This window comes from Neodiprion fabricii, chromosome 1, assembly GCF_021155785.1.
Source record: "Neodiprion fabricii isolate iyNeoFabr1 chromosome 1, iyNeoFabr1.1, whole genome shotgun sequence".
NCBI lineage: Eukaryota > Metazoa > Arthropoda > Insecta > Hymenoptera > Diprionidae > Neodiprion > Neodiprion fabricii.
This window is the reverse complement of record NC_060239.1, coordinates 38,043,092-38,060,922: the sequence shown is the minus strand read 5'-3', so window position 1 is coordinate 38,060,922 and position 17,831 is coordinate 38,043,092. Positions and strand designations below refer to the sequence as shown.

Sequence of the window (17,831 nt, the reverse complement as noted above, 5' to 3'; positions counted from 1 at the left end):
CATTCACGAATCGATGCGCTATAATGCTGTTCAGCTTCTGAACTGTATAAACTGCCGGCCAGAAGTTTGGGTATACCAGTCGAAATTTCTTGCCGCACTAAAAGTTAGATAGCGGACTCAAAAATAAAGATAATCAAAATTTCTTGGCGGCGTTTTAAAGACGACAAGTTTACCTTTATTTTTCTTTTTTAGAAAATTCTCTACATTTTCTTTTGGCCCCGGTACATATTTTTGAACATGGACGTTTTTCGGCTATTTTTTAGCCGCCGGAAAGTAACTGCGCATCTTCGGGAAAAATTTTCCCTCGGTTTTTTCTGTGGTAAACTTAATAAGAATATCGAAACCTACATTTTAGTTTTTTTAGAAAGTTTCACAATTGCTCTACACGAAATTGTCGATATATTTTTTTTTTTTTAATTTGTTTCGACAGTCTTGTGTGCGAACAGAGGCTACGAACACTTCGAAGGAAGCAAAATGAAGGTAGATTTGTCCTCTTTGAAACGCCGCCTGGAACGTTTGATTATCTTTATCATTGAGTGCGCTATCTAAATTTTAGTGTGGCGAGAAATTTCGACTGTTGTATCCAAACTTTTGGCGATCGGTGTATACGTTCGATGCGTATGAAAAAAAGAAAACACTAGTCGACTCATAATAGCGTAATAGTTTTTTAAACCGTTAAAAGACGTGGAAAAAATTTTGACAAATTATATGTAAAATAAAATTTATTACAGGCATTTTTCATGGCGTAAAAAATGGGTTCGGTATAATATACATACGCATGCACTTAGATACGCAAGGAAAAGCGATGGAATAAATTTATACAGCGCGAAGGAGCTGTATGTTTGTCTGCGAAGCAATAAGAAAATGAAAGAAATAATAATAGTAATAACAAAACGACCAGAGCCTGAATAAGACGTTTCTTGTTTATTTCGTTCTACTGCCTGCCGATGTCGCGGTAGGAAGCGATCGATAAAAAGCATTTGTGGGAGAACGTGAAAGACACGACTTGTATAAAGCAACTGTGACAAATTCTAGGGTGCACTACGGCGGTAAACGTGAGCCAGTAATAATTAAAATGAAGAATAAAGTAAATCCAGACACGAAGCTGCGGGAACGGAAAATACTGAATTCGGAACTGTCGATGCAAACGGAAGAAAAGATGTGCTTTACTGATTAATGAATTAAAAATGGCATAACTGCAGTCTTTGTTTCGGCGACTATTCGGTCAGTTCGGGAATTTTCGGTGCATGTCATAAATTTGTAACGACATTAGGAGACCTTCAATAAAATTTGACACTTATTCGATCATATTCTTTTGTTTCGACATTGTAAGTAGCTGAAAAGCGTGCTGAATTGTCAACAGGTAAAAGTTGAACCCTGCATAGGAAATCGACAGGTGGCAAAGATCCTGCAAAGTCAGGTCTTATCGATAGTTACGCTTACATTTATATTAGGAGATTATATGTATATATATGTGTGTGTGTGTGTGTGTATTAGGAGATTTCATGGGCAATACTCATTATTGGGGTCCCAGGGTAAAGGCTATTGTGAAAATAAGATAGTTTCCGAATACCCTTCGATTATCAAGGGTCTTCAAAAGTCTTGCCGTTACACCGCTGTATGCATATATTTCCCTGCGGTCGGCAGCTGCGTTTGGCTTATCGTAAATTTATGCCTTTGTGTTTAAGCAAAGAATATTATCGTTCCTACACACAATGAACGGCTGTTCAAATCGAGTATAATATAACCGGAGTTTTCCCCGCAAGGTGCACTTTGACGCGGTCAATGGAGCGTCAAGTCCTCCGGCAATTCGAACATCGTCGCACCCAGGAAAATGGATAGCCAAAGGTAACTTCTGATAAACCTTGAATGACAGGAATTTTGAAATAGTTTCCATCATCGAGTGAAATAATTTCTATATAGCGAACATATGCGTATATAAAATAATATTGCGAACGTCAGAATTGACGTCCCTGTTTCCCTGACGTTTGTCCGATATTTCCGCTGCAGCCGCATCAAATTTTCTGACACATATCATTCGTTCGTTTTTCCATACTTTTCTGACAACCGCGGAAGCTCAGGTTTGCTGAATTTTCAATCAAATAATTGGGGTTGTTATATAACCTCACGGGTACACATACAACGTATACATACAGACTCGAGAATCAATTCACGAGTCTGAGGACCTTCTTGAACGACGTGCTGTAAAGGTCTCCGAGCCGAAAGGGTTGTCCGATCGTATCGGTACACCGCTTGCGTGGGTGTGAGGCCTCCACTTTGTACTCTCGTTTAACGTTATCGCTGCAATTTCATCGAAATAAATAATAACGTCGGTGAAACGAGTCGGCTGAATTTTCTCCCGAGTTTAATTTCGTTTCGTTGCAAACTCTTGAACGAATAAATTCGGAGATTAAAAAATACGGTAGAAAATTCCATTAAACTTTGAACGTTATTGTTATCACTGCGGACAATACGTATCGTAATTTTCACGAGAATCCGATTTTACTGATTTGAAAATTTCTTCTCCGCGCACTCCGAGCCGTGACGAGCGGCTGGAGAGTCTTTGATTCCTTATCGGTAAAACGCCACGCCGGCTGCAGCACACGCGTGAAAAACGTATAAACCGTGTATCGGAAAGGCGGCGAGATAAGCTAAGGGTGCGGAATGAGGTCGAAGCGAGGGTTGCAGGTGTACCAGAACGTGCGCACACGCCTAGAATTCACCGTCGAGTGGTGTGAGTACCGAGCACACGAAAGGTAAAGAAAATACCGCGGTAGATTCTACAGCGAGTTTCTTCTTCCCGACAAAGATTACGCCGCGGCGTATATTTAATATACAGCGATGCTCCGCTGCGGAGGCGAGAGGCTTACATTGAAGCCATTGTCAAATTTTTATAACGGAAACCGGGTCACCGGACGAACGGAAATCCTACAAGCACACGGCGTCTTACGTATACAATTGAAGCGAAACATATCGCGGTTATGTAGAAGGAAGTAAAAGAGAACGACGCGCTTGGTCGCGGGGGAATCGAGGTAGAAAAGTTACGGCTGGGCTTTGTGGATCAGAGGTTAACATCGAAGCGTGCTCGGAGCTTCGGAGAGCTTCGCGGATCTCGCGCCGTTGAAGATCAAGACGAGTATAGGAGCCAGTCGCCTAGATCCGTCGCGGATTTCGTGGAGATGCGATAGAGAACGCTGATAATTGTGTGAAGTTCGGAAACGGCTCACGGCTGGCAGCAGCGACGTCCCTCCTCCACCTCCTCCTTCTCCCCGAGCCTCCCTCCCGTCCTGACTCTCGAGGAAATATAGTGGCGCGGGCGAAATAAACAGAGAGAGGTTCGTTGTTATTACGAGGGTAAAAATATCTCGCTCGAAGGTATACGTATGCGTCTGCGTATATTATATACGCACACACACACGGACAGGATCGCGCGGCGTTTAGTTGTCAGCTTAGCGCGAAGGCCAGGCTTTTCGCCGTTGGGAGTCGCATGCGATACGAGCGAGCGAGTTCGCCTCCCTTTGAAAAACGCATGTGACAAGTAGACGTAAAAAAGGGTCACGTGTGTACAGGGTTAAAACGTAAGTGAATGGGAGTAATAATCGGTAGGAAGGGTGAAAGACAAGAAGAAAGAAAAAAAAAAGGAAACTGTGTCAACGTTGATCTCCTTCGGTCGTATATAATCCATGCGCTACGTTTGTAACTGTATGAGCGCGCGCGCGCGCGTGTGTGTGTGTGTGTGTGTGTGATGCGAAGCGATCGAGGGACCAAGTGAGCTCTGGCAAGAAAATTTAAGGGGGTGGAAAACCGGCGCGGGGGCGGCCGGCCTTATCGTATAGGAGGGAATCGGGACGGATCGCGGAGGTTCCTCTTCCTCCTTCGATTCATCCTATCCGGGTTGCGTTGTGTACACCTCCGGCAGCGCGGCCGTCGGCGTCGCGTCGCGTCGCGTCGCGTCGGTGGTGGTGGACCGGTGCGAAGGCGCTCCCAAGCCACTCGCCAATCAATACGTGGGAACTCTCGACCCGACTCGACCCGACTCGCCGGCGAGCACCGCGCCTGCCACCAGCGGGCTGGAGCGGGAACGCGAAGCCAACATCATCATCACACACACCGTCTCTTATACCGCCACACAGCACACCCCTGAAAACGAAAGAGCCGAAAAACTATTTTTACTCAACTCGCACATACCATCAAGCACGAAAAACGAGCCACAACCGTTCGGATTATACCAGTAGAAGGAGATACCCGAACGACCGGAGAAACACACGTACCTACCTATCCGTCGTAATGCTGGAGTGTGCGTCGGGTGTGTTGCACCGGAGTGTTATAACCGTCGTCGACGGCGACCGGTACTTTTGTTGAAAATTAACGAAATAAGAAGAGGAGAAGAAAAAAAAACAAACAAAAAACAAGATACAAACAAATAATCGAAGAAATTAATAAAAAAAAAAAAAAAAAATAAAGCCAACCAATCAAACGAGGGGAACAAGCTTTCGCCGAATACACCCGCAACCACAGCAGCAGCAGCAGCAGTGACAACTGCAGCAGCGGTTCGAAACTGGGATATATATCGAATACACCTGTATACACGTTTTTTTTTCCTCCTTCCCCGCCCCCCCGCCCCCTCCCCCTCTCCACCGTTCTGTCTCTCTCTCTCTCCCTCCGGCCCCTCTTTCTTTCCGAGAACCCTCGATAAAGCCCACATTACTGTGTGAACGCGAGTGCGGGTGACCGAGTGGCAACGCGTTGTCTTGTACCGGTCATAGATCAGCGGTGCTGTTTGGTTGGAGGAAAACGCGGAGAAGCTGGTGCGGCACGGAGGAGGCACGGGCGGCTTCGACGACGACGACGACGAGGAGGAGCAGTAGTTATCTGGCGAGAAGCGCCGAGGCGGAGGAGGAGGAGGACGAGGGCAAGGAGGACCCCGGGCGAGGTGCGCCGTACCCGAGGACGTCATCAATGGATCGCGAGAAGACGACGCGAGGCCTCGGCAGCACGCGGACGATCCCGGAGCTGAGCTAGGGCCATCTCCTTCCCTCCCTCCCCCCCTCTCTCCCGACCTCCCGATCCACCCGTCATCCCTTCCTCCCGCCCTCCCGCCCCCCAGCGCCGCTTAAAAGCCCTCCTAGCGTCATCCCGCCAAACCGAAACCTCCCCATCGGGGAATACGGGAGGAATGCTGCTGCTCCGCACGACGCGGAGGAGTTGCCGGCCCTGCAGAGGGTGAAAGTAGCGGTGAAAATACTGACTGGGGGGGGTTAAACGAAGGAAATAATACGGGAGGAACGAAAAAGAAAAGAAAAACTGAACAAGAGGAAGAAAAAGAAGAAGAAGAAGAAGAAGAAGAAGAAGCGGAAGGAGAAGAAGAAGAAGTTCCATTCGGGGTGCCTCGTGTGTGCGGGATTATTCTGCGGGGGGTGCAGTGAGAGAGTTCGTGCGGTGTGCACATTTGGATTATATTTGGTGCTGGTATAACATCGTATTTTCGTGATTAAATCGCTATTATAATCGTATAGTAATATCGATATTCGTGGAGAATTGTGCGTTTCTCGTGTTTGAATAAAAAAAATTTAATCTTTTTTCACCCAGCAGTGAACGGCTTCGGTGGTCATCGGAAAGATCGGAAAGTGTGTTGCATAGGAGTGACGTGTGGTACGGTGTAATACGTAGCGGGACGTTAGTCGGGTATAACGCTGACGGGGTGCGGGAAGCATGCGGGGTTCGGGCGAGGCCCGGCGAGGTGGCCCCGGAGGACCAGGCTAAGGATCGCTACGAGTCACCCGCACCCGCCGCACCCGCACCCGCACGGACACCTCATCGCCAACGAGGAACGTTGCTCGACACCGAGCAACTGGTTACGCGGAAGGCGAGCTGGACTCGCTTTCAATCGCATGGAACATGATAGAGGTACGTCTGATACTGAATCTAGAGATGCCGCTTCGCCTCCTCACCCGCAAAAGTTCCCTTCATCAATTTCATTCCGAAACTTTAAATGGCTCCGACATCTATCGCGCGGAACTCGTTTAGATACAGAGTGGAAAAACTGCATAAACATCATCGGTAATAACGTCTCTTAGTACGTTGGGTATGTATGTGTAGTAATGACGACAAGATCGGTTCATTTCCTGCCTTCAATGAAAAACTCACTGTATGATGTCGTCTCGTTCTGTACAGATATTACGTCGATGGACGGAGAAGCTATTGTGCGGTATAAGTATGAGTATCGGTTAGGTTGCAATTGATTCTTCAGCGTCCATTCGCACCACGTTTCGGTTTCGTGACCAAATCGGAATTGGTTGGTATTCATTGATTTTTGGTTTATCGTCGTCATGCCGTACCGACTGATATTGCACCTTCATTCATGGTTTGTTGGTGAGTCCTGTACTGAAATTCGTCTGAGATCTGTAGAAATTATGTCAATGGGCGGAGAAGGAAGTACAAATCATCGTACCACTGCAAGCTTGTAGGTTGCTTTTGTTGGAGGTGTTTGCTGTTCCATTCAATCAAATTTTCGAATTGCATCCGAAATTGGATCGTTGAACCGTGAATAAACAATGTCGTGGCACAATTACCTTGCAGCTGAATAAAGAAACAGAAATAATCGACGTTAACGTATCCGGAAATATTTATAGTTCAGTATCCGTCCGCTTGTAACATTCGTTTGCAGTGTGAAATCGAATTTCAATTTTTACCTAACGATGCGCCTTAAATACGTGTGACTTACGACTTGGATAACCTATCCATTTAAAATGAGATTCCTAGTTTTTATAATCTATATTACCAGTGACTGGACATTGTCTCAAAGCCGCATATTTAGCATTTTCTCGAATACTGAATTACAACCAGTGAGCATAACGGACACCAATGACAGTACCGATCGTTATTGTTTTATTCACGTTTGTTTCTCTTTAAACGAAACAACGGTCAATTGTCGACCGAAAGTCTGAAAATATCGCTGATTAAGTTTTCAATCAGTGATGTGTTGTTTTATTCTTGGATGTTTCGTTGAATTTTTTTATTCTCATTATCTCCTTCAACGTTTGTATTCGATACAGTTTATTACATTGGGTTCAGATGGCGTTGGTTTCGTTTTTCACGCTGTTGCTCTTCGTTACGGCGACTGCGATCATCGGTTAAACCATTACCTGTCAAAACGGTGTTAGGAGTGATGGGGAGGGGTACCCTGCAGGTGCGGGAATATGCGAACGAGCACCGATCGATGGAGAGTTAAAAGCATTTCAATTCATCATCCGCCACTTAGATGGGGCATGAAGGCGTAATTATCGTCATGCCTACACGGTGGAATATTATTTAAAAATTTCTATTAGGTATTATAATTGGGAACAAAAATTTTTTCCTCTTCTTTTGTTTTTATTATCAGTACGATGTTCTGAAACTGCGAAGGTCCCATCGGGGGCAATTAGCGACAATTAACCGATTATAGGAGGAAAATTAAGGAATGACGCAAAAATGACAAGAAAGGAAAAAATAACCGCTTGTTAAAAATGGTGTACGTTACACTCCCGTGGCCACGATAAACCCTCGCTTGACCAACGTCCATTCAATTTGGAAGCTACGGTAAACAAATGCCAGTCACTCGGCCGCCCACTCAACCGCCGCCAACGTGCCGCTGCTAATCTTTAAGCGGCAGCGGTGAGGGAGGAGAAAAAGAGCCACGATTCGACGTTATGACAATGAGCAGCACGCAACATTAGTCAAGTTTGCGTCCGGGAAAACAATTGGGGGGGGGGGGGGGGGGGGCTGATGAGTCGAATGGTATTTTCACGCAATTAAAATCACGTTAGCTACGTATCTTTAGGGGGTTGGGGATCTTTGAAAGGAATTTCTTCTCAATTCTCTGTGTTTATAACAAATTTTTATGAAGGCTGGACGCCCGTCGTTTGAAGTAAGATCATTCTAAGGTCAGGATTTCGTAAAAGGTTCTCACAGCTGCTCTGGTCAATGTTGATTACAGGTCTGATCAGCAATCACGTGGCGTCTCTTCTACTTTGTCAGTTTCTCAAAATGATACATCTATTATCCTTGACCTATTTAAAAAGTTATTCACAACAAATTTTCAAATTACTCGTAAACGGCAAAGCTGATTTGATTTCTGTTCTAGCGGAACACCTTGATGGTCTACACATTAATGAAATTCAAGATGATTTGGCAGGAAAATTTCAAATGTTTCCAACTTCTAGGTCTACTGCATAACTTGAATGAACTTTATGATTTTCCAACAACTGAATTCAACCCACTTGCAGACAAATTTATCAGCGCGAACTTCCATTCAATTTACACACTAAAATGTGATTTAATGTAACGATCTTCAGACATGCAGAGAAAATTTTTGATACAAGACAAGCATCTCTGTATCATACAAATTTAACTATACACCAATTTCAGTTACTTCTCCTGTGACTTTCCGGTATAGTCACAATTAATATATCAGAGATTTTTATGCCCCTACACATAGCCAGGAACTTGTTTTTCTCACTACGATTTAAAATAGTTTAAAACTGATCGTAAAATAACGACGATTGCCTTTACTTTGTATAAACGCGACATCTTGCACGTGAACTGATTTCGCCGCGAATCCATTACAGTGGAAACGACTGTAGATGATGGTGAAAGAAAATTGGTTTATCGAAGAATTTCGCTTAAACGCGATGTTATTTAAAAAATTTCTACACCACCCAGTGCAGCTATAACGCATCGGAACTCGTAATTTTTTTCATAATAAGCAACTTGTCTTGGAATTTATTTCAGATGTCGAGCGGAATCGGTGCAACTGCGATGGGGATCGGTGTTAGTCATGGAACGGAAGGGGGTGGCTGTCGCTTAAGAGCGCAGAGCCAATCCCAGGGCCAGTCGCAGAGTTCAGGAACAATGGTTCAGCACGGCAACCCGCAACAATCCACACAGCAACAGCAGCAGCAACAGCAACAGCTACAGCTACAGCAGCAGCAACAACAGCAACAACAGCAGCAGCAGCAGCAGCAACAGCAACAACAACAGCAACAGCAGCAGCAGCAGCGCGCTGGTACGCGTGACGCATTTGTTGGACGATCTAAAAAGGACAACTGTTGCCTGTGCTGGTGCTGCTGTTGCAGTTGCTCGTGGTATTGGCGTTCTTACCTAATCACTATGTGTCGTATTCTTATTTTTATGTCTTGTTTTGCGGCTTCTCTTTTTCTTTACCGCTTGTCGTCGTTGTTACTTTGCTTGTTTGCAAATCTTCTATCTCCATGGTGTTCGGTTGCGATGAAAATTTTAAGGGATCCTTACTTGTCCCAGAGACAATCATATAATAGCTATGTTGATTACCGCTGCTTCGTGCTTTTCACCGATCCATCAATCCTCGTCGTTTAATCTATCTTTGAAATTTTTCTGTTTCATGCTGCCTGCAGGAACAAGTGGTAAGCTGAAAATTAATACAATTTCGTTAGTCATTGTGCGACCTCGCACCAAAAGTTCATGAAATTGGCGACAAGCGATGTCGTCCACTTTCTTCGATATATCAGGATAGTGGCAAGATAAGTCAGGTCTGGTTAAGTCAAGTTAGGTTACATTATGGTAGAATAGGGTTTGTGATGTAAACGTTCGATCTTATCTCTACGTTAGTACTCACTTTTCCGTCGGCTTTATCGCATCAGGTGCGTTCAAATTTCCCACTCCAATTTGAATTTTCGGCTCCCCGCGTCTAGACCATTCGACATAGGTGCTTGAGCTTGGGAAAATGATAGACACTTGCATCTTAGGATCTTTTCAAAGTTGCGTTGACCCATGAAAAGTCAAATAAAATTAATTATGTCCGTTTTATTCGAATGCCGGGTGGCCGTGATAACGCCGTTAAACGGTATTGCATGTACTTTTAAATATTTAAAACTTATCGTGCATTTAAAATCGAGTTGTTTCTCGTCACCTTTGCATAGGTATATAACCTGCCACTCGGATTCCTAATACATGTAATCAAGTTGTTGCTTCGTGGCGATCGAATCATCAACCGGAGTCGCGCACGAACATCACATAAATTTTCACGATACAATGCTCAACCAGCACGAAAGCTGTCGTTGTAATCCAGAAATACTTTTGTTATCCTTGTGGCGTGTTATACACCCTATAGAAACGCGGCCCTGTTCCGCTGAGTGGAAATATAACGAGTTATTTGGTATTTGACAACCTCGTGGCCCCTGGAGGCTGCCCCCGGCAAGTGTAAAGATCGAATTCTAACCTTTGCCATTCATGCGAAACAGCTACGCCTGACTAGCGGCAACCCAAGGTACGTAACGCGTGTGTTACGAGCCAATATTCGCGCGACCGTATCGACCTCGCGTCTGGAACGGGTCGGCGCCAAGAACGCCGACTCCATACATACATACAGCCTCACCGTCCAACGGTTGTTTACGATGCATACAGGATGTTTCCGAGCAAACACCCCAGTACGTTCGGTTGCCTATGGTCGGGTGTTAGCAATGCCCGTAGAGATCGGTAACATGAGAAAAGCAAATTTCGATATTTGCTATTATTTTATCGACACAGCGATGCAATATATATTTTTTTCTTCCGTTTTTGGTCAATAGTACAGAACTACCAGTAAGAAATGACCAGCTAAAAATGTTAATCGATTTCCCCCTCTTACCATTATACTTGCTACTTTACCACATGCAGATGTTTTGTCGACACCGGCGAAACGGTGGACGATAGGCAACCCGACACACTGCGACGCTTACTCAGAAACACCCTATGTGCACACCGGGGGCTCTCAAGTTCTTGTACGAATGCCAATTAGCGGCTTCCCGCGAATCTTTATCGATATGACTCTGCTTTAGCTTCGTTCTGGGAACCTGCTGATGGGTTTTGAACCCGTCTGTAAGTGAATTGTACCCGTTACAGCGGATTACGACTAGATGCACGCGTTACTTTTTCTAACCATCATGCTTCGCGAGCGATTTATTGTGCCCAAGCCGCAATCGTTAGTCTGTCGGATGTAGATATTTATACCATGGATCAATATCCTAAAAATGCTTATTTAATATTCGTAGAATACTGTTTCACGTTAGGGTCGACGTTCGGAAAATCGACAGCGTTATGTATATACCCACTCGTCGCATGCATGCTACACAGTAATTGTCCCTAGAGAAGGTATATCCTTAGTGGCACGCATGCGATATATCATGCAGCCGCCATATTTAATTTGAGTCGGGAATTCCCCGTATCAACTATTCAGAAAACCGAAAGGACGACTGGAGCAACAACTAAAAGTTGCAAATCCGTGATACACATCTGGTCTTTGTATTTTAGATTGTTTTGAATAAATATTACAACATAACTTTTAGAAATATGGGTTGATTGAAAATTGCTCAAGCAACCGCTAGCCATGGGTATTTTTTGGAAGCAAGCCAAGGGCACGATGGGCGCGGGGGTAATCGTAGCGTCTTACACTTACCGACTCAGTTATGGGATTTTTCATGATGGCCAATGAGCCGGTAATGATAGGAAATTTCTGTACTGAAAGCTCCCCTCATCGTCTCTCGCCTAGTTGCACCGAGCTTAAAAATGCTCCATTTAGCTGGTTGTCTTTCACAATGTCCAGTTCAGACGATACAAAGTACTCGAGAAATGCTCACTGCGGCTGTTACCACCTGTTCTTGTAAATCTGTCAAAATCCCGTAACGTGTAACTTTTTCTGCGAGAAACGATCGCGCTCGTCCGACGCCTGGCGGCGACTTGACGTAATGTCAATAGTTCATCGACTCACAACGCGCTAACAAACGGTGTTAATCCCTGTTCCTAGTTTGGCTGCTGTCGGCGGTGGAGGCCCAGGGGGTGGTGCCGGCAACTCCGGGGACCAGGGAAAGAAGAAAGGCGGAGGCGGTGGGGACTTGGGTTCCGGGGGTGGCACCGGGGGTGACCTCACGGGCGATGGCCTCGACGGCCTCGACGGAAACGGTGACGTCGCCTGCAGCAGCTTCGAGGAGATCAGAGAGTGGGGCTCCTCGTTCGACAGGCTGATGCACAGCGCCGCGGGGCGCAAGCTCTTCCGCGAGTTCCTCGTCAGCGAGTACAGCGAAGAGAACATTGCCTTTTGGCTTGCCTGTGAACAGCTCAAGCTCGAACGAAACCCGGAGCGCATCGAGGAGAAGGCTCGATACATCTACGAGGACTACATATCCATTCTTTCGCCGAAGGAAGTGAGTAGATCCCAGGCTTTCAGCTCGAAACGCTTAAATATACTATTCGCTGCAGGGAAACATATGGGATTTGAGATTGTCGTAAATTCGGTGTCAGTGCTGGAGGCAAAACGACAACCCCCGAGATCTACCTATATTGTTTCCGATGAGTCAAGCTTTTGTCAATGATGTGCTTAAGCGAACGAGAAATTCTTCAAACATGTAGTCATAGCGTCTGCGGTACTTATTCTTTTATTTGTATCCCAAAGCGAAGTGTTATTATCCTTGTAGACTTGTCGACGTCAATCCGAAGGCGAGAACAAAATAAAAAAACACCAACGGTCTTGGTCAATTTCAATGCAAGTTTCGTCATCCACAAATTCATTCGTTTAAGCATCCTTGGTCCCATCACTCATGTCCTAATGTGTGTACATAATATGCCTATACGGAATCAAATTTCCATCCGGAATTCGGAAAAAATAAATTCATCGTCTCAGATATGCTGAGATACTTTTTGAACATTTATTACTGTATTCACTGTGTTGAAATTTACAAATCTTCCTCCAGATTTGACGAAACGTTGACAATTATCGGGACTTTAACTACGCACAACTCAGCGTCGTTATTTATTTAACTCTGGTACAGTTTTAATAATTTTCGGTAGATTTCAATCTTTTTTTAAAATGCATCTTACTGTAATATGACATAAAACTGAAGAAGTAGTTTCACGTACTCTATGTCGTATGAATTATGATTATACTGCGATATATTGCGATTATAACTTTGAATTCTGCGTGCCAGAAAAGGGGAGGTCCTTGGCCTGTTGACCTTGCGTACATGTGACCTTAATTCAGCGACTTCAGCTGTGCCTGTGACCTCGCGACCTTCTTTATTTGAGTATTCAGTTTCCTTCCTTTTTCCTTCTTTCTCTTTCCAACAAGTTTTCTAAACTCGAGAGGATCGAGTTTCGACGTATCGTGCACTGGCGTGACGCATCGAGGGGTATACCTATGGCAGTGAATCACTACGGCCTGTTTTTCTTTGCGAATCATATTTGTGGGAGTATCCGTCGAAGTTTTCGTTCATGATTTATTCGAGTACATACGGGGAAATTAGTACCTAAGATGTGGGAAAAATCAAGAAGTGGCACTGACGAAGTAGCCGTCTTAGAGGCTGCATTATCGGCCGGGGTCAGATCGATTGTCATGTGTCACGATACTGAAATAATTTCTAAACATTCATTTCATATCGTCTTTGTTGTCTTATTTCAGTAAGTACCATAATACATCGGGTACGACATAAAGTATACGAATGACGAATTTCAGGTGAGCCTGGATTCGCGAGTGCGAGAAATCGTGAACAGGAACATGGTGGCACCAACGCCAAACACATTTGACGAGGCGCAGCTCCAGATCTACACACTGATGCACCGAGACTCGTATCCACGTTTCGTCAACAGCGACATCTACAGAAGGGTGGCACGCCTGGGAAGCGGACCGCCGAGTCCATCGAGCGGCGAGCAAGGATTGCCGCGGAGCAAATCAAGGTCGACGAAAGAGAAGGACAAAGACAAGGACAAGGACCGGTCCTTGGCGATGGCAACGTAATCCAGACCATCCCCTCTAAACGCTGCAGAAGACTCGATCTCCGCAGAACTACTTCGATACTCGGTAACGATATAATAATATCTTACGGAGTGAGATGGCCATGCAAAGGTACCTGCAGGATAACAGCGGCATGACCTGGCCTCACGCCGCCGTCAGACATTCCCTGTTGATTCTTGGTCAACCCTCCAGGATGCCCACTTAAGATTGCAGTCTCGTTGCCCAGGGTTGAGGGCTGGTTGCACCATTCCAGGGACGGGACCATACGGAAGGACCTCGAAGCCCGCTGGACGAAAAATATGAGTTTCGGAAACTTGACGAGGATGCCGCGACGTGAAATGACATTAATAAAATAGGCGGGGGGGTGGGTGCAGGCGGGCTGCTGCTATAACCGCTACTGCTGCTGCTACCGTAAATTATATACATAGATATATACATATACTTGACTGCATCAACGGGTATACATAATAGGTATATATATATATCGTATATATATATATTATTGGGTATAATAACCATCGAAGAAATGCGCAACAATCAATAATCAATCAATGATGATATATGCTATAATAATAACATTAATGATAATAATAATAATAATAATAATAATAATAACAACAACAACAACAACAACAACAACAACAGTAATAATAACAATGATGATGATATCTAATAATAATAACAATAATAAATAATATTAGTAGTAATAATATATATCTTATACGCATGAGCGAACGGAGAAACGAGAAGCACGTACATATATTATACATTATATAATACATGTATATCTAAAAACGAACAAGGATATAATATAATATACATGTAAAATAACAAAAACAAAAACAAAAACAAAAACAAAAGAGAAAACCAAAAAGAAACACGAGTAAACGAAGATTTAAGCTCTTTACACGCACAACCAAAGTTCATCACTTACTATACTACATACCGTATACATATATATATACATATATATATATATATATATATATATATATATATATATATATATATATATATATTTATACATACGTGTTTGTATATATACTATGTTAAATTATAATAATGCATAAATCGTCGAGAATAAGGAGAACAAAAAAAAGAAGAAAAAACCATTTATACACGCCGCTTCAAGTAGCATGATGTATACCTAAATGTGCGGGTACGTCTGTTGTACTGTAATGCACCTGTACATTTCGCTAGCCGTTGATTGATTGCACATATTTTTATGTTTTTCCTATACTGCTGTAGTCGGTCGGTGTGTGTACCTGTAAATGAAGTGGCGTCGTTAATTAATGTAGGCATATAGTTACTCTGACCGTCTCCGAGACAACTGGGACAGACGCTACAGCAACGACAAGAACAACATCAAAAACACAAAAACAAAATATTAAAAGAAACGAAAAGCAAAATATGAAAAAATGAAAATGGCACAGAAACAAAACGTCACTATATTACCTATCCAATTACTGTATAGTATATCTGTTGCATTAACTTTTTTGATGTAGGTACATGAATACGTTAGACATATACGTATATATATATATACATACGTACATACCTATATACATACGCATACATGGAACATCTTATACCAAACTCGTTACCTGTCATTTTTTATTATACTCTATAATAATTATATTATATACTATTATAATATATTGTTGTAATTATAACCATTGTATTTATAATAATAATTACGTGAAGAATACGATTGAAAGTGAGAATGAGTGAGAGTGAGATGTGAAAAAGAAACGGAAGAATTGAGCAGGTGAAAAAAGAAAGAAAGAGAGTGTGACACGGTGGTTGATCTCTATCGCAGATCCAGATATATATATATGCACACTTATACTATACGTAAAATAATTTCTTACTTCAGGAAAGCAATTGGAATGAATGCCCATGTGTAAACGCAGCCATAAATATACAATCGCCTATGTATAACTCGAACGGATCTTGAAAATGAGAAATCAGTTACGAAAGATGGAATATTAATATCTGACCCGAAAGAAAATTATTTACGGGCGGATACCTGCACAAATTTTCTCTTTTTAACCTGAAACAATATGCCAAAGAAATATACAGTACCTTGTACACTTATATTCTATAAATGTAAAATCGAGTAAGACGTATTTTATACTTATGGATATATATGTGTCTGTGTGTATGTATATATATATATATACACGAGTCATACAGTAGATGATACGTCGAGCTTCGAAATGTACAGATTGTACTTTATACCGCTTAAGATGTAAGCTACTGTTATGCAGGCCCTTGTACCTATACTTACTTCTAATGATAACAAGTTATAGAATTCGTATAAGTATGTAATATACATACATGCATATACATATACATATATATATATATATATATATATATACACATGACACCTTTTAATCTGCGGACAGGGAGGAGAACACGCGTGGTCTATTATCGAGGGCCTAAAGACGAAACGTGGGAAGAAATTGAAAATTTCTTCGTTCATTTGTATTTTAAATTGAGTAAATTAAACGCGTATTTATATCCCCTCCCACCTTACCTGACCTGTACGTTTACCTATTGACCTACCTACTCACCTACTTGTCTGCCTACCCGCCTAGTCTACCGTTTGACTCTTTCTAATGTTGTTACACATACGTTACATATACATATATACGTATATGCATATGTGTATATGTATACGTATATTATATTATATACTCATGCGTATAGTTATCGCGCCCTATACATACATACCGTTGAAATATGATGCATTCAGCAAGAGGAATGGAAGAGAAATCGATGCGTATACATATATTAGTTGTACAAATGAAAAGAAAGAACCAAAAAAAGAAAATCAACATATTTTTTTTACGATATTATTTATCTAACTACATGGTAATTTCGTATTCTTTGTTTGTTTATTTATTGATTTATTTATTTATTTATTCATTTATACGATACGTTGATAGTGGTGATACGTTTGTTATAAACTGGAAGAAAAATATTTAACCAAAGAGAGAAAAATAATTATATAGTTATTGTACTTATTATTTTTAATTATCGTTATAATTATATTTACTCAATAATATATGTGAAATTCGGTAACAGGTGATATCCTTAACCGTATAAAAAAAAAAGTCTACAGCTATATCGGATACTAAACACTTGTAATAAATTATTCTACTGAATGTGCATTAACATATAATTAATCGTTACGTATATAAGTCTTATTTACAGTTTATCCCAAGTTAATCAATTTATAAATTCTGCGTTTTATATATATATATCAATATATATATATATATCAATATATATATATTCTTATACATACAGTTGATCGAAAAAATTTCACATTTAGTAGAATAATCTGAACACGTATCTATGTACCATTATTTTGGAATCCAATTGTACCCACGATGACACACTTCAACATTCTGACGAAAATCCGTACAATTTGAGCCTGAAACGTGAGGTATACAATATGCAGTAACTTTTTTCACCGATTCGTTTAGGAAACAGAGGTATTACGTCCGGTAATTATTGCATCTCGAACGTGGAATGTGTGAACATACATAGAGAGAGAGAGAGAGAGAGAGAGAGAGAGAGAGAGAGAGAGAGAGAGAGAGAGAGAGAGAGAGAGAGAGAGAGAGAGAGAGAGAGAGAGCACAGAGCTGTATCGTAGGGGATAATTATACCGTTATTGATATGCTAACAAATCGACGAGTTGTGTAGGGACACTTGCAGGTGTCCTTCAGGATCGACTCGGTGCAGTCAGGAAGCGTTCTGCGAGTACCTACCTCTGTAAAGGTATATAATAATAATCATCATAATAATAGTAATAACAATACCGACACTCAATGCACAACTTGTCTACAAGCGAGTCTAAGGAATTATAGTAAAATAAAAATAGAAAAAAAAAAAAAATTAAATAAAATAATTACAGCGACAATTTTTATTGTTATAAAATATTGCAGAATAATAATCAAAGAAATTAAATATCGTATCATAACTGCTCCGTCAGACTCTGTGGCACTCACCTAGTATTCAAATATCGAACGCGCGAAAATTC

The 17,831-nt window shown here is 42.2% G+C and overlaps 1 protein-coding gene across 1 annotated transcript; it reads left to right on the top strand.

Annotated features, from left to right (window-relative positions):
* The first annotated feature begins 3,244 nt into the window (after positions 1-3,244).
* On the top strand, positions 3,245-17,376 carry LOC124187471 (regulator of G-protein signaling 19). Its single transcript, XM_046579690.1, has 6 exons — positions 3,245-5,469; positions 5,590-5,907; positions 8,770-9,122; positions 9,411-9,419; positions 11,798-12,194; positions 13,499-17,376. The coding sequence occupies exons 2-6, from the start codon at positions 5,899-5,901 to the stop codon at positions 13,778-13,780; spliced, it is 1,050 nt and encodes a 349-aa protein (XP_046435646.1). The 5' UTR covers positions 3,245-5,469; positions 5,590-5,898; the 3' UTR covers positions 13,781-17,376.
* The last annotated feature ends 455 nt before the right edge of the window (positions 17,377-17,831 follow it).